Consider the following 21,181-nt stretch of genomic DNA (forward strand, 5'->3'; position numbering starts at 1 on the left):
CCAAATGTTTATTTTAACAGAGACATCACACCCCTGACTTAACCAGGCATTTAACCTAAACCACAACATTTTTTTAAAGGTCAGCAAAAATGGCTTGTCCTCACCATATCAAATGTTGCTGCTGGAACACATACTGTATGTAGATGCATTAAAAGAAATATAAGAGCTTTATTGTTACAGGTTAACAAGCTAGCGTAAAACTATAATATAATTTCTGTAAGTATGATCAAGCTGAATAGAAAAAAGTCAATAAATAAGAAAAGTAGTTTTATAAGTTGAATTAATTTTCCCATGCCTTGCTGGGAAGTGTTTCTGTGTATTTTCTATTCTATAAATCAGTTATTTAACTTGACTGCAGGAGACTTCCTGCTTGTCAGTCGCCTACATTACCCAGAGTTCCACACCATTTGTCTGTTTCAGGACTACACCTCAGCCCCTCGTCTGCCCAGCGTGTTATTGTAGTGATGATATCCCCTCTGTCATTATTCATCTGCTCCGACATGACTTTCACGTTTAGCGGAATCTACGCGGTTCACGGAGGAGAGGTGCAGTAACATGAAATGGATGTCACCCGGGTCAGACCGTCCTTGTACGGAGAAATCGGTAAGTAGCTTAGAGCCGGTGACCAACGCTAACAGTGGTAGCTGTGATGTCACAGAGCGGGTTCATGTAGCTTTCATTTCATGGTGAGTAGCTGCGAGTCGCTGTAGATATCGAGCTCAACGTCAGAAAACAAGTGTTGGTAAATAAAAGGAGAGCAGGGCACAAAGCTGGAAGCTCGTGAGTGAGGCCAGTGGGCTCTGAAGTACCTTTTGCATAATTTGACATACAGTTTGTAGTTTCAACAGCAGAAGTTACAGACTTCATTTATCCAGAGATTGTTATCACAGGGCAAAGGAAGCAGAAACGTGTAATTCAACACAATAACAAATGACCCTGATATCATACTAAAGCACAATATCACATGATCCTTATATTAACACACAATACTAAATTATCCTAAATTATATTACAACACAATAACAGATGATACTTACAATGTAATACAACACAATAACAGATGAGCCTTATATTATGATTCAACATGATAACAAATTATCCTTACAGTGTAACCCAACACAATGACACACTCCTTACAATATAATATAATTTAAAGTAAATCGAATTAAAGTTGTTAAAAGAGGCTTACGGAACATGGGTCAGAAGTGACCCAGCTAATTTTTAATTTTCTATATATTTGCAGTGAAAGAATTTTCATCATTCAGTATTTCCGGTATTCCTCAATTAACTTGGATCTTAGTCTAGGATCGTTGCAGTATCAGGTGTGGGTAGGAACCTTTGACATGTTAATGTTGCAAGGAGAACAATAAAGGCGGGGCTCGCGAAAGTCAGCCGTCAATGATGTCTGTCTGGTTCCTGTGTATAATCAACAGAACAATCATCACATTCCCTAGTTTCATTTTTCCTTTGATACTTTTTGAATACAAATATGTCTGCGATAATAGAGCCTTCTAAGGCACAACATGGGGGGGAAATTACTCGTATTCATTTCCTGTTTTATTTCATGCATGAGTGTTTCTTCGCTATATGTTTGAAATTAACGTATTTTAAGTATTCATTAAATATCTTGTTTTTGATTAGCACAAATCATTACCTTCCTTTTTCCTTTCTTACTTTGTTATAAACAATCCCAAATTTTGTATTTGTACATCACTTTGACACACATGGGTCAAAAATGACCCATACACATACTTTATTCACTACTTTGCACATCTGATGCATAACAGTCTAATTTTACAATCCATTACCAGTGAAAAAGAGAAATATGTACATTACTTACTAGCTGTTAGCTATTTAGCTTCTTTCTGGCTAGCTTACCATATCTGGTTGCAATTGTTTCAGACTTGCGGTTGAGTTGAAATGGTCATAAAGATGCTGAATGAAAAACCGGACTGTCTCCGTAATCTCAGATGCTGAGGACCTAGACTATGTTCTACATTTACATGATCAAGCTGGAGTTGTGGGTGTGTCTCCTAAATGAAGATGAAAGGATAAGCTATAAGACAATATAGCAAAGAAACACAGAGCCATGCATGAAAAATTACAGGTCATTTTTGACCAATGTTCTATATGTTTCTGCTGTACCTTGCAGTACTGAGGGCAATGGACAATAAAGAGAAAGCAAACAATAACTGCACAAGATGAAAGAAATGTTCATCATGTAAAAAAAAATGACATGTAATGTAATGTAATGTAGAATGACTATCAGGAGCCCAGTTAGGAAGTGGCGAGAATGAAAAATTAGGAAAAGGTGGCAGATTAACACCAAAGTTCTAGAGCCACGTGAGCGGGGGAATCAGAACTCAGGAGAAAGAGAATCTGCTAAATCAAAACCTGGAGCTCTTTGAATTGCTGGTACGAGAGAAATGTTTCAGTAATGACCTCAATATCTAGCTCGGTGAAACATAGACGACTCAGGAGAGATACGATGAGGTCGAAGCAAAGCTGACGGCTTTTTCGACGGCTTGAACAAACTCGAAAACTTCATGGGTGCATCAGGCCTGGTTCAAATTAACGTATTCTGGATTAATTGGAAACGGTTGTGGAAAAAATTGCAGCAGGAAGTTGTAAATTGTAAAGCAGCCATTGTGTTTTCTTACAATGTAATACAACACATTAGTACACCTCTTACGATGTAATATGAACTGAATTACATCGTGAGTTACTGAAACTCTTCTCTCGTGCCAGCAATTGGCTCAAAAATTGAAGTGACTAAATAAATTTGAACTTGGAGAGAAGATTTAATGCACCCAAAACCCATACACCTAGAAAGGTTAATTAACATAAACAGGCTCAGTTTTTTGTTTGTGTCACATGTTTGCAGCTCACGGCCTTGGATTCTGGACCGACCGGTCAGCTGTGCATGAGGCCGCCGCACAGGGCAGGGCGCTGCAGCTGCAGCAGCTGATCGAGGGAGGGGCAGCAGTAAACATCGTGGCTATTGACTCCATCACGCCGCTGCATGAGGCATGCATACAGGGCCAGACCCAATGTGTCCGGCTGCTGCTGGGCGCTGGTGCACAGGTGAACAGTTCCACCAGAATTGAGTCATGTGAATGTCTTAGCTCATCAGAGCACGATAGACTGATTGTATCTACGACTTTGTTATACCTCTGTGTCCGACAGGTCGATGCCCGCAACATCGACGGTAGCACTCCACTGTGTGATGCCTGTGCTGCTGGAAGCCTTGACTGTGTCAAGCTATTGTTGGAGTATGGAGCAACAGTTAACCCTCAGCTGTTTACCTTCTCACCTCTTCACGAGGCGTGTATGGGAGGTGCGTCATGTTATGTACAACGTCAGACAGGAATGTACTTTGTAGCATGAATCTGTGCATCGACATGTATTTGCTTCACTGGTGTCACAGGCAAAATGGTTTTCCTTTGTTTTTGGAAAATGTTCATAACGTTCTGAAATAAATTAGAATAGTTAAGGTAAGTCTTAATCACACAAAGTTATCCATTGATTTTTGATTAATTTCCAGTTTAAACTATATGATTTAATCGCAAATTTAGAAAATGGCCCTAGGGGTAGAGACAAAGCTGAACAGAGGAAGCTCAGTACAATATCAGAAGCGATGACTATTGAGCTCTTGATTCATATTTAAAATAATTTGTGGACAGGCTGTGGACTGGTAAGGAGAATCCACTAAGGTGGAACTTCAGCCAAAATCTATTCAAGCTAAAAACAGCTCCTGTGCTCTTTGAAGGACAAATCAGTTCACAGCCACCGTTCAAGCCCACAGGAAAGAAGTATCTCCTAACCTTTCTGTGCTCAGAGAGACATTTCATTTTGTACTAAATAAAATAAATTTGTCCTTTCTCTCACCAAAGGTAATTCAGATTGTGTTCAGCTCATGATTGATCAAGGAGCTTTCATGGAGGCCCACGACTGCCACTACGGGACACCGCTTCATGTAGCCTGTGCCAGGCAGCACTACGACTGCGCCAAAGTTCTCCTCAGTGCAGGTCAGTACATTTTTTATTCTCTGCAAACCACAAGTGAGTAGAATTAAATGTAACAATATGTTTACATCAAGTTAATTAATCTCACTGTTAATATATTTTAAATACATTTCAGTCAAACAACTCACGCTCAAACCAATAGAACATGTTTAGGGTTTGGCCTCTAGGCTCCGAGCTAAGTCACTCCCCCATAAGATTACACAGGAATGATGGGAGTGATTAGCAAATGCTTGTAACCCCGCGTTGGAGCCTACAGGTGGGTGGTGGGGGGGCTGCAGCAACTGGTAGCAATACTGCAGCAGCAGTGTGAGCAAAGGGGATGATGGAAAATGTCTCTCTGCTTAAATAGACAAACACCTGATAAGGTGGGTGTGTATTATAGATAATTGTAGAGAGTCAGGTATGTCACATGATGAATGTCAGATGATTGGCGCAGTGCAGCTCGAGTTGGCAGCCTGAACGAGCTCGCCAGCGTCGCTCCATTTATTACACAATCTGTCACTTTTTAAAAAACTGTAAATGTTACATCTACATCATGATATTACAGTATTCGGATAATTACCCCAACAAAATCAACTTGATTTTGTCTTCATTGATATCTCTGAATATCTGTGAATAACATTTTTTAGCTGTTTGACTATATTAATAGTTATTTTACAATTTAAAATTGCCCTATTTTTGTAAGGATAGGAAACTATATAAATCTGGAAACCAACAGCGTTGCTAACCGTTAAAGGGAAAGTTCACCAAAAAATGATAATTCACCCATTATCTACTCATCACTATGCCGATGGAGGGGGGGGGGGTGAAGTGTTTGAGGTCACAAAACACTTCTGGAGTTTCAGGGGAAACCCGCTTTGGAGCAGAATCCAATACAAATGAAGATATTAGTGACCTATCTCCAGACATATAGACGCTTTCAAGGACCGTAGGAAATGCAATTGTCTGCTTGCTTAACCAGTTCTGGTGGAATTTTAGGCTTAAAACACGGTGGAAATTACCTTGGTTTTCGAGTTGAATATGAATGGCGAGACTTGTGAACACTTCGATGACAACACACGAGCAGTTTGAAGCAGCATGTTATTTATTTTTCCAATTGTTTGTAATGAGTGAATGATAATTTTTTGGGTGAACTATCCCTTTAAGACTAGTGTAGAGATTCACAGTAGGACAGTGAAGGGATGGAGCATGTTTGCTGTTTACTTTCGGTCTGACTGTTTTTGTGCCTATTATTTGTCAAAGTTATTCAAACTTAGGGCCTGATTTTACTCAACTTGTTAACACGTCTCAGCACATCTATATTTCACATGAGGGAGATTTTGTTCAAGGTTGGTTTTCCTCTGTACCATAAATTATATAAAGTTATTATGACACTTATAGATCATTTAATTCTGACTCATGCCATTCTGTTTTTTTCTTTCCCTTAGGGACAAACGTTAATGCTGCTAAGCTACATGAGACTGCCCTTCATCACGCAGCCAAAACAAAGAACGTTGACTTAATTGAGCTACTTGTGGAATTTGGGGGGAACGTGTATGCCAGGGACAACCTGAACAAAAAACCCATCAACTACACCAGTCTGGGATCTCCCTGTTACCGCTGCATTGAGTTCTACGAGAGTAAGTTTGTTTACCCACAGTCTGCATATCTTAATGTCTCTATGTACGGTAACATCAGTGGCCCTGTTCAGAAATGGTAATAACCTCCGTCTCCAGTGACACGATCACAAGTGCACAGCTTTAAGTTTGTCACTTCACACATGGCATTACAATGTTTCTCCCCATGTGACTTCAGAGACCACATGTGATCAGATCTTACCTCCCTGCTCTACATGCAAACCCACATGTATTTTTATTACTGTTTTGTGTAATGTACTCAGCGAAATGCAAGGACATTAAGGTATGAAGATGTTCTGGTCTTACAATAATAATAAAGACCTTGTTAAACAAATGAATGGATTCGGTTTACAGAAACACTAAAGAAATAGTGTTATAGGTAGAGAAAAATAGGTGGGACCCCTAGAAGAGCAGCAGTGCTCAGACGCCTGAGACACGTGGCTCTAAACTGATAACATGGCGCCGTAAATGAAAAGTAAGACTTTCTGTGACACACAAGCGCCGTTCATACACCCAGTGTGGCCCAGGGCGCGAATGAAAAAATAGAAAATCAATATATGGTTGAATGTCCATGTTAAAGTAGTGGTGGTGGTCACAAATATGTCACTGTGTGGAAAACTCTACTCTAACCAACTCTACATGTGGTTGATTTTGAAACTGCCGTGGACGTCACACCAGAGGAAGTCATCTGACTATGACTCCTTTGGGTTCACACAGCTGAAAGAATGTGGCCACGTGCGTCCCAGACCACTTCTCAAATATGCCCTAAATGGGTCTTGGGTACAAGATGATGATAGTAGGATGATAGTGCACGGGGCCTGAGAGCAGCTGTACAAATTAAATAGCTTCTCTTGTTTTCTCTGCCTCAGATACTCCCCTCAGTCTCCAGCAGATCAGCAGAGTGAAGGTGAGGAGGACTCTCGGCACAAGAGCACGTGAGGTGGTTTCCCAGCTGGGCCTGCCCAATCGCATCATACGATTTCTTTCTTACACACCACCTCCAGTTAATGAACTTCTATCACTTTGAGAAACTTGGGATCCAGCTCTGAGGAGATTAAATGCAGACATGTTAAGTCTGCTGTGGATCTCTCTCTTAAGGAAGTCATATGACAGGATGTTGGTGGTGGCTGAAGAGCAGCACAGATAAAATATCTGAATACTGCCAGACTTGTAGGTGCATAGAGAATTCATTAGGCTGTTGATCCATCCTAACTATCAGTAATAATGTTACATTAGCAGATATGTTAATGGTAAAAATCAAAGGAAAGAGCCATGACACACCATCAGCTCATCAGGATACAGTATTATGACAATTCTGAATGCAAACCACTGCCAACTAACAAAACACACTCAACATTCACACAAGTACAAACCACACCCCTGCATATGATAGGAGTGCAGGGAACAGTATCAACAAGTTGAAAGACAAACTTGTTTTAAAGTATTTCTGCTCCACGTAACCAACTGCGGTTCCACAAGCATGCGGCTGAGATGAGAAGGAACTCACCCTACCCCGAACGCTACCAACCTCTCAACATCACCCGACGGTCGCTGTCTCGTCAAGCTGAATTTTTTAACTTTGGACAGTGGCAGATACTCACCTCCTTTGATTGGACGTTTTGAATACTCCAGTGATTTGCCTATCTGTGATCTACTTACGCCTCTCTTTGCGGGAGAATCATCAATAATATGTCCGGGAAATGTCGGGAGTTTGAGAAAAAGAGGTGCAATGAGCCAGCCACTTCTATAAGGCCCTTAACACGAGTAAATAGTACATAGACAAGATGTAGGATTGTGTCGACAGCAACGGTATACATGGACAACGGATTTTACAGGTGCTGCAGAAAGGGCAGGGGGGAAGATCAGCGATAAGGTAGGGGCCTTGCTTCTTCAAGGGACCAATCCAAGGAGTGGAGCATCAGCCATTGGTCCCACCTCCAAGGCGCATTCGAAAGTTACGCCTTAGCTACACTAACATTTCCCTGGAGTCGAGTTATCTGTCCACCAAGTTAATGTGAAGTCTGATACTTTTTCACCTTCACCTCTGGTCTAACATCTCACCTGTTATTTACATCAAGTATCATGCTTTCCAAGAAGTTGTAAACTGGCTGCTAATGGTGGTTTTGAGAGGTAAGGAAAGTTGAACAGCCTCAAGATCATATCAACTGGCCGGTGAAGGCCATGCACATCAACGGTAAACATACAGGTGTAGGCACACTGTCCCTCAAACACCGACTCTCATATCAGCTCTTCGTACTTGTTACGCCAGAACAAACTACACCTTTAATAGAACAACGTGTCAGTTCCATCATAGATCAGCTCACCTACAACTAAACTGTGTAATAAATCAGCCACAACAGGGGAGCACATGTTAGGCAGCTTTTGATGTAAGTATTTAATATTGCCTAATGAAGGTTGAAGCAAAGCAGCTTGTACTTGTCTTGCTCATCTAGACCAAGGAAACTTGAATGTAAGTCCACATAGATCCTGTAAAACTTTGTTCCACCTTGAGGGAACTTGAAGTGGTCTCACTAGGATTGTATTTATTTGTATATATTCAGGGAGTATTTATTTTTCATGGATATTTGTAAATAATGTGGTTTTACCTTTATTCAATTTGTGTAAATAAACAGACCAAAACTATTTTGATTTTGTGTATTTTAATGTATTTCAACTTTAACATTTTGAATTTAAAATCAGTAAATTTTCTGCTGATTAATTTTTATCTTGTATTGAAATGATTACCTTCACTAAGGAGGTTATGTTTTCTATGTTGTTATTCTGTCTTTTTGATCTGAACCGGTTTAAATTAACTTTTGTGGATGGCTGGGGCTTGACCTAAGGACGAACCAATTAAAACCGATTGGAGAGGAGCTGGATAAACAGGAAGATCAGGGATTCAGTTCAGGAGTAAAAAATAAACATCACTCAAACCTTTTAGTCTGATCAAAACTGATGAGAAATCTGCACAGCAGACTTACAGTCTTAAAGGTGTCCCTGTCCTTGGTTTACTTTATAGAGTCAGACCATATCAGTGAAGATTGTATGGAGTTAGACTGAAGTGTGTGTATGTCCTATAAACACATTGGAATTATTTTGTATGGGAATTTGTTGGGAAAATTTGTCACTGAACTGACCGAAGTTTCTCTCCAGGACAACGATTGTGTAAGACTGATGTCAGATTGTGCAATGAAGGCCTTGTTCGTTACAGGATGTCAATTTTGTCATGATGGAAGAAACCCATAATAAGTGCCAAAAAGTATATACAAGCCTTAGCCAAGGTGCTGACACATGTTTTTTTTTAAACTGAGTTCTAGAAGGAGGAAGTTGACGTGTTGCTTTACTCAAGCTCAATTGAGGGTTGTTGGTTCCTTGACTTTATTTAAAATGGTATTTAAGCTGTATGAGACTTTGACCCTCCATTTCTGACACTGGGAGTTTTGCTGCAGTGTGTCTATAATCAGTGCAGAGATGACCATCCACCCTTTTGATTGACAGCCAAAGATATTTTCCAAGTTTTTCTTCTTACAATTGCAAACTTAAGTCTCAGACATGATTGCATAATGTAAAGGGAACTCAATGTCCAACTCAAGGACATGCAGACATGTGGACAGGAGGAGCCAGTACAGGGGCCTTTACGTCCTCCTCAAGGACATGCAGACATGTGGACAGGAGGAGCCAGTACAGGGGCCTTTACGTCCTCCTCAAGGACATGCAGACATGTGGACAGGAGGAGCCAGAGGTCAAATCCTGATATAAATGTTCAACCTGCTCTACCTGCTGAGTCACATGCATTGTATTGAAACAAACAGAGTCAATCTATTTACATTGATACTGTAGCTGTCAAGAACACAGGAAGATACACAAACACAACAACATTCAAACTGTCACATTGGAACATAAAACAGTTTGAGAATTGAAAAGTTGAAACCGGCTACTCCACAAAGAGGAAGCATAAGGGGCCATGGCAACGGGACAGTGGAGACAAATACCTGTTATACAGGAAGCGTAGCTTTTAGTTTAACTCAAATCAAACAGAGAAACTGCATTGAGCTCTGCAATTAGCTTCTTCAAACCACACATTCAATAGTGTTGTATTTCAGCAAAAAACTAAATGTGAGGAAGATGGTTTCAACAACGCTTTGCTTTAGTTGTTAGAGTTAGTGAGATACCGTGAGCTAGAAATACTGCAGCTGCTCACCAGCTGACACTTTGCAAGAGGCCCCTTTGTTTTCTCTATGGATTTTAAACAGTCATTCTGCATCTCCTCTTCACCAGCCAGTGTCAGCGGATAATCTTCAATTTTGAGGCATCAACTCCTGACAAACAAACAAAGGCTTTACAATAGATATTTGACTAATATTCCATTAACCAAGAACTAAATATAATTTGAAAAAAATCAACAGTTAATAAAAATGATTCTACATCATCTAATTATATATTCAAATCACAGATTAACTGGGGGGAAGATCAAACTTATTTATCAACAAGTCATCAGCATTAGATAAAAACAGTGGAAAAGTAGAAAGTGGGAATCTAGTGTGCTTCTGGATAGAAAATATTAAAAATGACTTTTTCAGGATGTTTTCAAATGGAAAAATATAATTTTTTTATTTAACATTTTGACTATAAAACTACACAAAACTACATTATAGATGCTGTTTTGTCCATATTAAGAATAAAGGAGTCAACTTGACTTTTCACCTCAGCTTCTGTTTGCTTTACACATGTTGAGACACACTGTCAAACCGCTCCGTCAACAGTGAAGGGAAGTGACTCAGGGGTCAGAGTACAACCCACAGGATGTGTTGTAACAACAAAAACTCAAACACTCAGGATTCATTTTAAGTACAAGCACATTTTATTTTTTTTCCACTGAATACATCTAGGTTCTTTTGATTTTCTCTCTGAAATGTTTTTAACTTTGTTGTATGTTTTTATGGTCAATGTTCTGCTCATTATCTTCTGTCTTTTTAGAGCAAACATTTGACCGTTGTCTCGTTTAATGGCTTTGTTCTCAGAAAAACTCAGGCCATCACAATTTGTCCCTGCCTCCTGGTAACACTCACAACAGACAGCTGCACACACACATGGCTACTTACACAAAAAAACAAGAAAATATAAACGTGTCAACACTGGAATGAAAAAATGAAATAAGAGCTACAAGTGGTTTAAAATAGTTTAAAGGTTTAGTGTGTAGATTTGAGTGACATCTAGTGGTGAGTGGTTGCATGTTGCAGCTAAATACCCTACACCTTAACCCCCCCTTCCAAACATTAAACAGAGAACTTCTGGTAGCCTTCAGTGGACATAAAACTCAAAAGGTTTACTTTGTTCAGTTTGGGCAACTGTAAAAAAACATGGTGGCCTCAGCAGAGGACCCTCTCCTGATTTAAATATAAAAAGTCCCATTCTAGGTTAAGGAAAACAACAATTTGTACAATTTAGAGGAAACACACTAGTGAAAACATCACTAGGATTATTTTATATTCAGTTACTACCAAAAGATCCTTTCACCTAAATCACACACACTGAACCTTTAAAGTTATGTACATAGAGAAAACCCTAATTCCACACATTTCACTGATGTAAACACGTTTCAGTCACACTGGCATGTATCCCTTTTTTTTGGAAAGCTAATTACAAGTTTTAAAGACAAAACATTTACATTTGGACGGAAAGGATTGGCTAGGCTTTTTCAGTGCATGGACGAAGCTAAAGCACTAAACATTGGTCGCATGATAATTCAGTGACATGTGACAAAGACGTCACATGTGCCGGTCTGAGAGGAACCTATATGTGAACCACCAGGTTAAATGTCTACACCCCAGTCTCCTTCCTCTTCATTGAGCCTCGCAACTTCTGGTCCAGTCTTGTTTTGGAGAGCGTCTGAGGCCTGAGTTTAGGGCCCAAGACGGGTGGACAGTTCTCGGCCGTCTCTTCGTCACAGATGGTGGCTGAGAGGACGGAAGAGCGGCGTTTAGCTCCGATGGCGTCAACCTGCTGAACCCTCGGTGGAACCTCCCGCTGCTGCTGAGCCATCGCAGTGCGCAGACAATTGAGCCACTGCTGTTTGTGGTAGACGTCGTTGACAAGCAGGGTGTGGGACTGGCCATGGGAGGGATCCAGGGAGCTCACACGGAAAATGTTTTTCACTGGAGAGACACGGTAAGCAAGGAAACAATTAAAAAATATCTCTTAAGGCTGTGAGGGATAATAAAATCCATGAACTACATCCATTATCTTTAACATTTATCCTTTAAATGTCCAATATGTAACTTTGGCCACATGGGCTCTCTCAATCAAAACAATAACAAAAGATGTGTTATCATTTGTGATTGTTGATGATGTTAAGCAACGTGGGATCACAGATGTTTTCTTCACCATAACTGCAAATGAAAATGCAGATAAAAATCTACTTGACGTGACTCAAAGTTGATGCAAATCCTATACATGGATGGGGTAATGTATTAAAGTCTTATTCACGTTATGCACAAACATCGGAGGGGAAAACCCTTCCTCATATGTCCACTGCCCCGCAAGTTATAGCAGAGACGGACAAAGCTGCCGATAATGGAGATCTGATGCAATTAAAAGGCAACTTGAAAGACTTTGCACAACCTGCTGTTGGGCCACAAACATCTCAAGTGACTCATCTCAGCATTTCCCACTGCCCCACTCTGGGAGACACTACAGGTCCTTAAAAACTCTCACTTCCAGTCTCTGAACAGGTTTTATCCAATTGATGTTGAAGAACTCCGCCGAGTGCAATAAAATCCAACTGTGCAATTTCATCATCAGGTGCAATGTAACAATATGAAATATAACTGATTCCAGATACACAGACAACCTAACCCCAATCTGTATTCCAGAAAGTACAAATATACTAAACCACTACATAGCTGCTGCTGTAATACAGGTAGATGTGGTAAATATGTTTTTACTTTTCTGTAAAAGTTAATTATCACTAACGTCTGTGTTACATTGGCTCAGGCCTGTTTGTGCAACAGCAAATCGGACGTTGTAGCAAAGAGAAGGTTCAAGTTAAGCTCTGCTGAATAGTGAAGCCTCAAAGAAACTCCTCCCTTACAGATCAGGACATGTTCAACTGGCATGATTTAAAAAAGTGTTTAAACCGACAGAGCGGGTGAGACCTCTTATTCATTAAATCTATGAAGAGTCACAACAAAGAAAAAAATCCATGAGCACAAAATGGCATGTCTCCAAATTTAGTAATGGTAACAAATTACAGCGATACAAAATAAAGAAAAGGAGAAACTTCGCCAAATAATTTGTGAAACTATCTAAATTTCTAAATGGCAACACAACCCTACCCCAACGCAAGTTTGGAGTGTAACACAAACTCAACCTACCTTTCTCTGTGTTGGTGAAAGCTCCTCTGAACGACCCCGCCACCCGGATCTCTCCGTCCTGCACTTCTTCCAGAGCCAGGTCCCTCACTGGGATTGGCTGTCGATACACCTGGAAGCAGCTTTTGTCATCACGTGTCACCGGCCGCGTCATAACCAGCAGCTCAGAGAAGAGAAACACATGCAGCCTCTGTGGAGAGATGCATTGACAGAGTGAAATTGACTTTGACGAAAAAATACAGCATGTTGACAGAACTTTTAAAGCATGTGGGTGGTAAATGATAAGAGATTCATCCTGATTCTCACCGAGCCACTCTTGTTCCGCAGCTCCCCGTGTAACAGTAGGGTCTTACAGTTGTCTATGAGAGGGTCTCTCTGCTTCTCATCCAGATACACAAGTTTGTCAATATAATACTGACACTCAGACTCCCCCTTTCTCAGATTGATGTCGGACAGAATCTCCTGGATTATGGAAATCTGGAAAAGAAATTCAGAAAACAGACCAAAAACAGTAAGAAGCCAATAGCTAAAAATAAGGAACAACACGTATATATGTGAGAGTAGAGATTTGTATGAGGCAGATATATCATACAGCTCTCTCCAGACTGATGATGTCTGGGTGATCAGGAGGAGTGTGTCTGAGGATCTCTCGCAGCAGCAGCGGGTATTTCACCAGGCGTGAACGTGGGATGTCCAGGAAGCTCCACAAGTCAAGTTTTCTGCTGAAGGGCGACTCGAGACAGCGCTGCAGGAAGTCCTGCACCCGCTTGTCCTGCTTCTTCTGGTCCAGCAGCGCTTTGGCTGCAAGCTGGTTGCTGCAGTAGTTTTTGTAAGCATTCAGACCAGGCAGCTGAGAAGATAAAAGAATCAGTTTCCAACTGTTTATAGCTCCTTTCACAACAACACAGACACGGGTCGGCTCTTTGAAGTGATGGTTGTTGCTGGGGTGTCCCGTCTCTCCCTCTTTGATAAATCCTCATCATTATCACGCTGTGAGAAGTACGTTTATAAATGAACACAGTGCAAAATATCTCAATACATTATGCAGCAAGAGGCATTAATAATAATAATAGAGACAGAATGACACTCAGCACCCACAGGTGAAATGAGTTGGCTGCTTGTGGTAAAAAGAAGATTAAAGTTCCTTGAATAGTTCTTAAAGTTGTCTTAAAATCTCTCTAAACATACGTCAGCATGTTAACATTACTTCCAGATGAAAACCACACAATGTAAACTATAAACAACTGCACATTTACAACATTTCAGTAATTCATGTTCATGTAACCTTATAAACTGAATATTTATCTATTGCAACAATTACAAAAATGTATCATGAACGCGTGAATTTATAGAGCAGTGACACTGTTATAGATTATTGAAAGCATTTAAAGATTATGTGGCAAGGTATCTGCACTTTCTGAATAGTCTTGAATAATAAATCAAATAGTACTGACTTCAGTTTCCTTCGAAAAGTCTTTAATTTAATTTGCTAAATATTTCTTCTTGCTTTTATTACAGAATTGTAATAGAATGTTACGGCAGGCTGTCAAGAGATATAGTACATTTTAACTAATTATACCTCTAAACTAAAAAGTACAATTGTTTTGACGGTGGATGAAGCTGCAGCAGGTCTATCCCTTAGAGGAGTTTCAGTCAGCCCCACTGAACATATAGCCAAAACGGTCCCATTTGGGAAGTCTCAAAAATCTCTAATTCTGCAATAAGAATTGAAAACAATCAAGCATTAATTGCAATAATGCATAGTTAACTTGTCATATAAAGAAAATGTATTGATATACAGACTGCAGGGAACTATTGAACAAAATAAAATAATATTATAATAATAATTAATAACTACATGTATAGTCCCTCCAGGTTTTATTTCCAGTCTACTTTATTTCACTGGTATTAAATTGTGTTGTAAGTGGCATTAAAAGATCTTAAAAAGATCCAATAGGAGCCATGTGCATCGAATTTGCTTGTGTTTCTTGAAGACGTTTACCGCTCGTCCAAGAGGCTTCTTCACTTCGAACTGACCCCCTAACTGGTGGGGGTTTCAACGACCGGCCTGTTTAACATGACAACTCTCAACATAGGTAAATACCTTAATACCTAAATACCTGTAACCTCTCAATAGTCAGTAAGAACCGAAGGAGCCTCTTGGATAACAGGAGAAACATTGTCTTGAAACACAAGCAAGTCCAGTTGACTACCTACACATGTTCAACCTCGGATGATTCCATGACCTTGATAGAGAATCTTCACAGATATTCTCTGAAAGTGTTATCATCTGCCAGCATACATACCCAGTCTATTACCATCTGTCCGATTAGAGCGACAGTTCCATCTGAGCCAGTTCCCTCCGTCAGTTTCATCAGTAAATCTGCAGATGTGATAGTTCACACATGGTCAGAATCACTTATTAGTATTGAAATACGATAATGGTTGGTGATTACTTACCCTCATGTATGGGGATGTATGCGTCTAGGTCCCCAAATATGTGAGCTAGCTCCTCCTTCGTCATGATTAAGAGCTTTAGCATCGGATCATGGTACGCCTGAAAATGAACAACGAAATAGTTGTCACAGTGGGGAAATGGTTTGACTAGAAGAAAAAAATGTACGTTTAAATTTTAGGCTTCTAACCTTTCGTGCAAGTTGGAGATCTTCAATGAGATCCTGCTCCCCCCTGTAAAGCTCATAAATTGCCTGGAGAAGGAACATTAAAACACAAGAGAAACCAGAGTGAGAGAATTTCATTTATTACTTTCTAGAGTTTTGAGAAGACTGCACTTTAGTCTGAAATGCTCAACCTCTTGTCTCTTGATCTCTTTGGTGGAGAACGTGCTCTTCTGATGGACGTCCAGCATCTCTGACCACAGCGTGCTGTTCCTCCGTTTCGTGGGAGTGGGACCTGCTGCCTTGCTGCTGGATTGGCGGGACATCCCTGGCGATCTGCAATCGCTACGTAACGACATTGACTAGAAAAGAAACAGACAAACAAATTCAACTCATTTAAATTCCCATAGACCATTTGTTGAGTGATTGTAAGTGTGAACTGTGTAACTGCTGTGTACCTGGAGGGTCTGACCAAAGCGGCGCACTGCCCCATTCTTTGGAGACATCAAGTTGACGAGAGATGAAACTTTGGTCAAAGGTCGGACTCGCTTGTTGCTGGGTTCCTAGGAATCAAAGAAATAAACTCTCTTCAGTTCAACTTGATTGTATTGAGGTGTGAAGTGTAGGGGTGCTAAAAGACTCACTTCATAATGTTTAATATAAAACTATGTTTACTATTGTCTTAATTGTCTCTGCTAATTTAGAGAACAGATTCCCAATTTTCTGTCACATCAACGTTCTCCTCTATATTTTTATTCGCTAGTATGTTTTTACCTTCATCTAGATTATGTTTTCATCAATAACTATTTGTTTTCTTGGTTTGTTTGCTTGTTTGTTTACAAGCAAGATTACACAAAAACAACTGACCGGACGTCCATGAAACTTGGTGAAAGGATGTGGTTTGTTTTAATGTGAATCCAGATCAGGCGATGGATCCATGCATTTTGTATTATTACTTTCTTTAACATAGTAAGTGAGGACGTTTTTCTTCTTTTTTTTTTAGAAGTAAGTCAGGGAAATTTGGTGCAGCTTCATCTAATTTAAGGGGACTCTTGGGATTTGGTGAAGGTTATGTGCTGAGTGTCAGTCTAGTTAGTGCTGAGAAAAGGTTTAAACAGGTCAGGAAATCTTCTATTATTTGACTCTGGTCTCAAAAGTTAATTTTAAAACTGTACAAATGTTTAAGTATAAAAATGTGCAAGGTATATATGGTGAATCAAAAGTGTATTATACCACTCAGTGCACTGAACTGAACCCTGAACTTGTGACTATTAGTGTTAGCAGACTGATCATGTTGAGCGAGTGTGGCTCAGATTATCTTTCACCGTTCTTATTTCCTCAGACTGTCAGTGGTTGTGACACTCTGAGCGAGAGCGGGATTGTCCTGAGCTCATAACACACTAGAGAGCTCATGTCTATCTGTGTAGACGAGCACCTGAGTCATGCACAGGGATTAAAGTTTGAGGCGTTAAAGCAGATCTGGTTGGTGCAGCTTTCAAGACTGTGCTAGGAGAGACCTGCAGCCAGTGGACATGTTGTCCTGGGTCTCACCTTGAGGTCGAAGCTCCGCAGACTGACCGTGTCGTCGTCCTTCTCTTTGCGCTTCCTCTTCTGTAGAAAAATAACAAGACACATGTATTATGTTCACAGCTGCAATCAGAGCTAAAACAAACATAAAATATTGTTCCAAGTATCAGTACAGGTCGTGTTTTATTTTCATGTGCTCCACAAACAGATACCAGCGCGAGAATGTGACCTCTGCAGTGGGACATGATGGTGTTTTCAACATCAACTCACTAGGCTGAAGTCCCACGGTGTCCCTGGTGTAAGAAAGGTGAAGGAGCTGCCTCTCTGGAGTGGAGGTCTGAAAGAAAAGAGAGACAGTGAAAACAGGTTTATATCTACGTCATTGACAGTGTTGTAGCCACATTGGAAGTTTACTACATGTAGCATTGATTTTGGTGGTAAATTACATTAATGTTACTTTTACGTCAGTTGCGCACCTTAGGGCATGGGTGGTGCTCAGTATAGTCACACCCAGTCTATATTTGGGAGTCACAGGTGACCAGTTGATGGGCTACACAATCAGAGGAGTTCACACACCCTTTTTGTAGGTGTTTCAAAAAATATAAGGCAACATAGAGTATTCAAGCGCAGAGAGAGAATCTTGTTTTTTTATCACTGTGTGTGGAAGAGAATCACTGTTTTTAAAGGGAATGCATAATATTTCTGTTAACATGAACGACCCCATTTGATTCCCATTTCTGTTATGTTTCAATGATGATGGGGGGATATAAGTGTTTAAAGCCATATAAGGCCTGAGACTGCTAGCTGCTACTGCAGGGAAAATAAAGTAAGTTATGGTGACAAATGAAGCTACAGAGAGTTTCAGTGTCTTCTAGTCCAAGGTCAGCTGTACACACTCCTACACATTCTACATATTGGGCTCATGCCTTCAAGCAATGCTGGAGATAACGGACTAATGAGCAAAGAGTGGTTGATACAAGAGAGTAATGAATATAACAAGTACAGTTGTATTTATCTTGTGATTTGTTGAGGATTCATAGTGTAGAGAGGGCAGGGTAAATATTTGGCAATTTGCCATCATACATTTGAAGCCAATACAAATAAAAGGCCTATCTGCAGATCTGAATACTGTTTGCATTTTTGAAAATCTGCAAGAATAAATAGAAGTGCAGAGCAGGTTGAATGATGCAGATGTTATAACAAACATTTTAAAGATAATGACACAATAATATCCAGAATGTTGCAGTAAAGAACCAGAATGAATAAACAGCAGTGAGCTGGTTGGATGATGCTGGTTGATATACGTAGATCTACACTTATGCATTTACCATACAATATGCCTCTAAAGCAGATTTTTTTGGTTTTAATGTAAGATTTTTTCTGGCTCCTGCTTGTCCGCGTGCAGATGACATGTTTTTCAAGACATTTATATTATTTCTGTCCATTCTAGAGACAAACAACGAATGGAACAGTTGTAGTAAACAATCCGCAGATGACCAAATAATGAGAATAATCATGAAATCTGATTTGATCGCATCATCAGAGGCTTTGGGCTACTGCTATGAGTATTTGTGGCATTTTATAGATACAATAATTGATCAATGAATGAAGAAAACCCAAAAGATGATGAAAATAATGTAATAAGGGCTAGTTAATCTCTCAATCAATCCTTAAGTTAATTGCTGATAGTTATGAGGAGTTTTATAACAAGATAGATTTAAATAGATCACCACATTTAACGTTAAAGGTGTGTTTTCCGTGGTGCACTTGAAAGCATCGTTTATCAGTTACACAGCAGGCCAGCCCGTCACCGCGGACCAACCAGGAAACAGACATGAGCGCCAATAAATAACTTTATAACCGAATAAAGAACCACAATTATATTCCCAGACGTGTTCTACGTACTTCTTGCTGTTGTTCCTCCACAGGGTTTGCGGGGAAGCCTCTGCGGCCGCGCTCCGGACGCTGGACATGGACGTCCTCGATGTCATCCTTCGAACTTTCAGCTTCTTGTTCTTCCCCGTTTCTCCGCACACTTCCTCGTTCTCTTCCATTTTGTGACCGGACCCGTTCTTAAATCACCTCTTTCAACGTTGAGTCGCGACCAAGCGAGAAAAACAGGGCGCCCGGTCGAGTTTGAACCGGTCCCGACGCGTACAAAGGGAAGCAGAAGATCGATGACAACAGGACACACACCACGGCGGAAGTTTGAATATGGCGGATTCTTGGAAACGGACCAATCAGGAGAGAGCTCGGAGCTGCGTTGCTGTGATACCGCGAGGTGGGAGGGACCAGTGAGATATTTGTAAAAGGACCTCTTTATGAATGTGGGTCAGAATAAAGGAAACCACGCTTGTTCTATTACGGTCACTTCATTATTCAGCTTCTTCATGAAAACGCTGTATTCACATGCAGATTCATAACAGTTTATCTTTATATACCACACAATGAACAACACAATATACATACACATTTCTTTCCAATATCTGGACAAAACAGATTTATGTGAACACAAAACATTTAAAAAAGATTAAACACAATTCTCGATACTTTATTCAGGATGCAGCAGAACAGATATTTACTTAGCGGCAGAACAGATATTTACTTTGCTGTCAAAAATGACAAATGTAAAAGTCGAGTAGAAAAAGGCGAATATCAATAGTCTGTGTATTTCTGCTTTGAGAATTACTAAAACAATTATGCAGTCATCAAATTAGTTTCCAAATAATTGGCATTTCAACCATTCAAAGTTTCAAAGTTCAACCCCCCCAAAATAGGGTTATGCACATAACCAATGTTTCCTGAGGAAGGGAAGTACTAAACAATAAGTATGGGTATGGTGTCCATCCACAAGTGTACTGACCAAAAGGGAGGAGTGCCTTCATTTTATGTCCTGTCTGGAGGTAAATGTGATAAAAAATTAAAACGCAGAAAATAATTTGTATGAAAATGAACGGGTGCATTAATTGAGTATCATATAAACGGCTGTGGGGAAGCTGTAGGTCGTCCACCTAACGGAGGATAACCACCCCCTGACGTCTGTGCTTGCAGTGTGCGGATGGTGTGTGATATGAAAAGTGCTGGGTCTACACCCAGTGCTGCATGAATTAGTGTGTGAATGGGTGAATGTGACTATATATGAATGCACTATAAAATGCGTTCCATGTATCATTTACCTTTCGCATAAATAGTGTCATAAATCTTTTATTAGCTATACTGTTGCACATATGATCAAATGAAGCCACAGACGTTAACAAACACAACAAACTTGTTTTAAACCTGAGTCTGTGTTTTATTCTACTAAAGGAGTACTGGTTGGTTTCTTGGCTTCTAGTGAAATGCAATATAGTGTAATGACTCAATCATTCTGTAGAGCCATGCTATCTATTTATATTGGTTATTGATAACATTGCCCATATCAATGGTCTTTGCACTCGACTTTGTTGTTTTTAACATAGTAACACCCACACTACAACTCAATATAAGAAATGTTGTTTATGTACATATTTTCATACCTACGCGCCTGTGCTTGATATTAATGTGTTTATAATTCATCGTGTTTGTTTATGGTTCCGTTCAGCTGAATGTCTAAACAGATGACTATTACCATCTTATTATCTATCTAAATCATCTTACTTGTTGCTTAAATTTTGCTGCTTCTTTTTTCATTGACATTGATGAATCATGTACACGCTGCTATGTGCATGGTGGTTCATAGTTTACACTGCAGAGGGCGCTGGTGTCAGATGATGTGTCTGTAGGTAGCAACATCTTATTTCCCCAGAGGCCCCTTATTTGTCTTTACAGTCTTTCTTCATGGACGAGCCTGAAGAACTACAGCAAGAAAAAGAACTAACTTTTTATTACAGTTCAGAGAAGATATAATAGCATAATGTAAAATGTCTCCTTTGAATATACTTGTTTGTGCTCAGAGTCAGGGATACAAATATACATAAAAAAGAATGTTACCATATGAATATTGCATCAGTACGCTGCCTGTTTGTAACTTTGTTTTAATCTCGTGC

General features: G+C 40.0%; 2 protein-coding genes across 2 annotated transcripts; one reads left to right on the forward strand and one right to left on the reverse strand.

Moving 5' to 3' along the window:
- Nucleotides 1–407: 407 nt before the first annotated feature.
- asb13b (ankyrin repeat and SOCS box containing 13b) lies at nucleotides 408–8,284 on the forward strand. Its single transcript, XM_062390469.1, has 6 exons — nucleotides 408–603; nucleotides 2,885–3,084; nucleotides 3,187–3,337; nucleotides 3,894–4,028; nucleotides 5,453–5,644; nucleotides 6,511–8,284. The coding sequence occupies exons 1-6, from the start codon at nucleotides 561–563 to the stop codon at nucleotides 6,666–6,668; spliced, it is 879 nt and encodes a 292-aa protein (XP_062246453.1). The 5' UTR covers nucleotides 408–560; the 3' UTR covers nucleotides 6,669–8,284.
- A 2,195-nt stretch (nucleotides 8,285–10,479) lies between these two features.
- On the reverse strand, nucleotides 10,480–19,365 carry LOC133955734 (neuroepithelial cell-transforming gene 1 protein-like). The gene is made up of 12 exons (XM_062390738.1): nucleotides 19,062–19,365; nucleotides 17,427–17,493; nucleotides 17,181–17,240; nucleotides 16,088–16,192; nucleotides 15,824–15,991; nucleotides 15,657–15,719; nucleotides 15,472–15,568; nucleotides 15,318–15,394; nucleotides 13,604–13,861; nucleotides 13,318–13,488; nucleotides 13,015–13,201; nucleotides 10,480–11,796 (listed from the first exon to the last, which is right to left on the reverse strand). The coding sequence occupies exons 1-12, from the start codon at nucleotides 19,208–19,210 to the stop codon at nucleotides 11,462–11,464; spliced, it is 1,737 nt and encodes a 578-aa protein (XP_062246722.1). The 5' UTR covers nucleotides 19,211–19,365; the 3' UTR covers nucleotides 10,480–11,461.
- Between the last annotated feature and the right edge of the window lie 1,816 nt (nucleotides 19,366–21,181).

Source organism: Platichthys flesus, chromosome 6, assembly GCF_949316205.1.
Source record: "Platichthys flesus chromosome 6, fPlaFle2.1, whole genome shotgun sequence".
In the NCBI taxonomy this organism is placed as follows: domain Eukaryota; kingdom Metazoa; phylum Chordata; class Actinopteri; order Pleuronectiformes; family Pleuronectidae; genus Platichthys; species Platichthys flesus.

Coding starts and splice junctions, on each gene's coding strand:
- asb13b (XM_062390469.1), top strand. CDS start 561: ATGGATGTCACCCGGGTCAGACCGTCCTTGTACGGAGAAATCG. Junction 604..2,884: donor GTCCTTGTACGGAGAAATCG/GTAAGTAGCTTA, acceptor ACATGTTTGCAG/CTCACGGCCTTGGATTCTGG. Junction 3,338..3,893: donor TCACGAGGCGTGTATGGGAG/GTGCGTCATGTT, acceptor CTCTCACCAAAG/GTAATTCAGATTGTGTTCAG.
- LOC133955734 (XM_062390738.1), bottom strand. CDS start 19,210: ATGGAAGAGAACGAGGAAGTGTGCGGAGAAACGGGGAAGAACAAGAAG. Junction 17,494..19,061: donor TGGAGGAACAACAGCAAGAA/GTACGTAGAACA, acceptor CTTTTCTTTCAG/ACCTCCACTCCAGAGAGGCA. Junction 13,489..13,603: donor TCATCAGTCTGGAGAGAGCT/GTATGATATATC, acceptor TTTCTTTTCCAG/ATTTCCATAATCCAGGAGAT.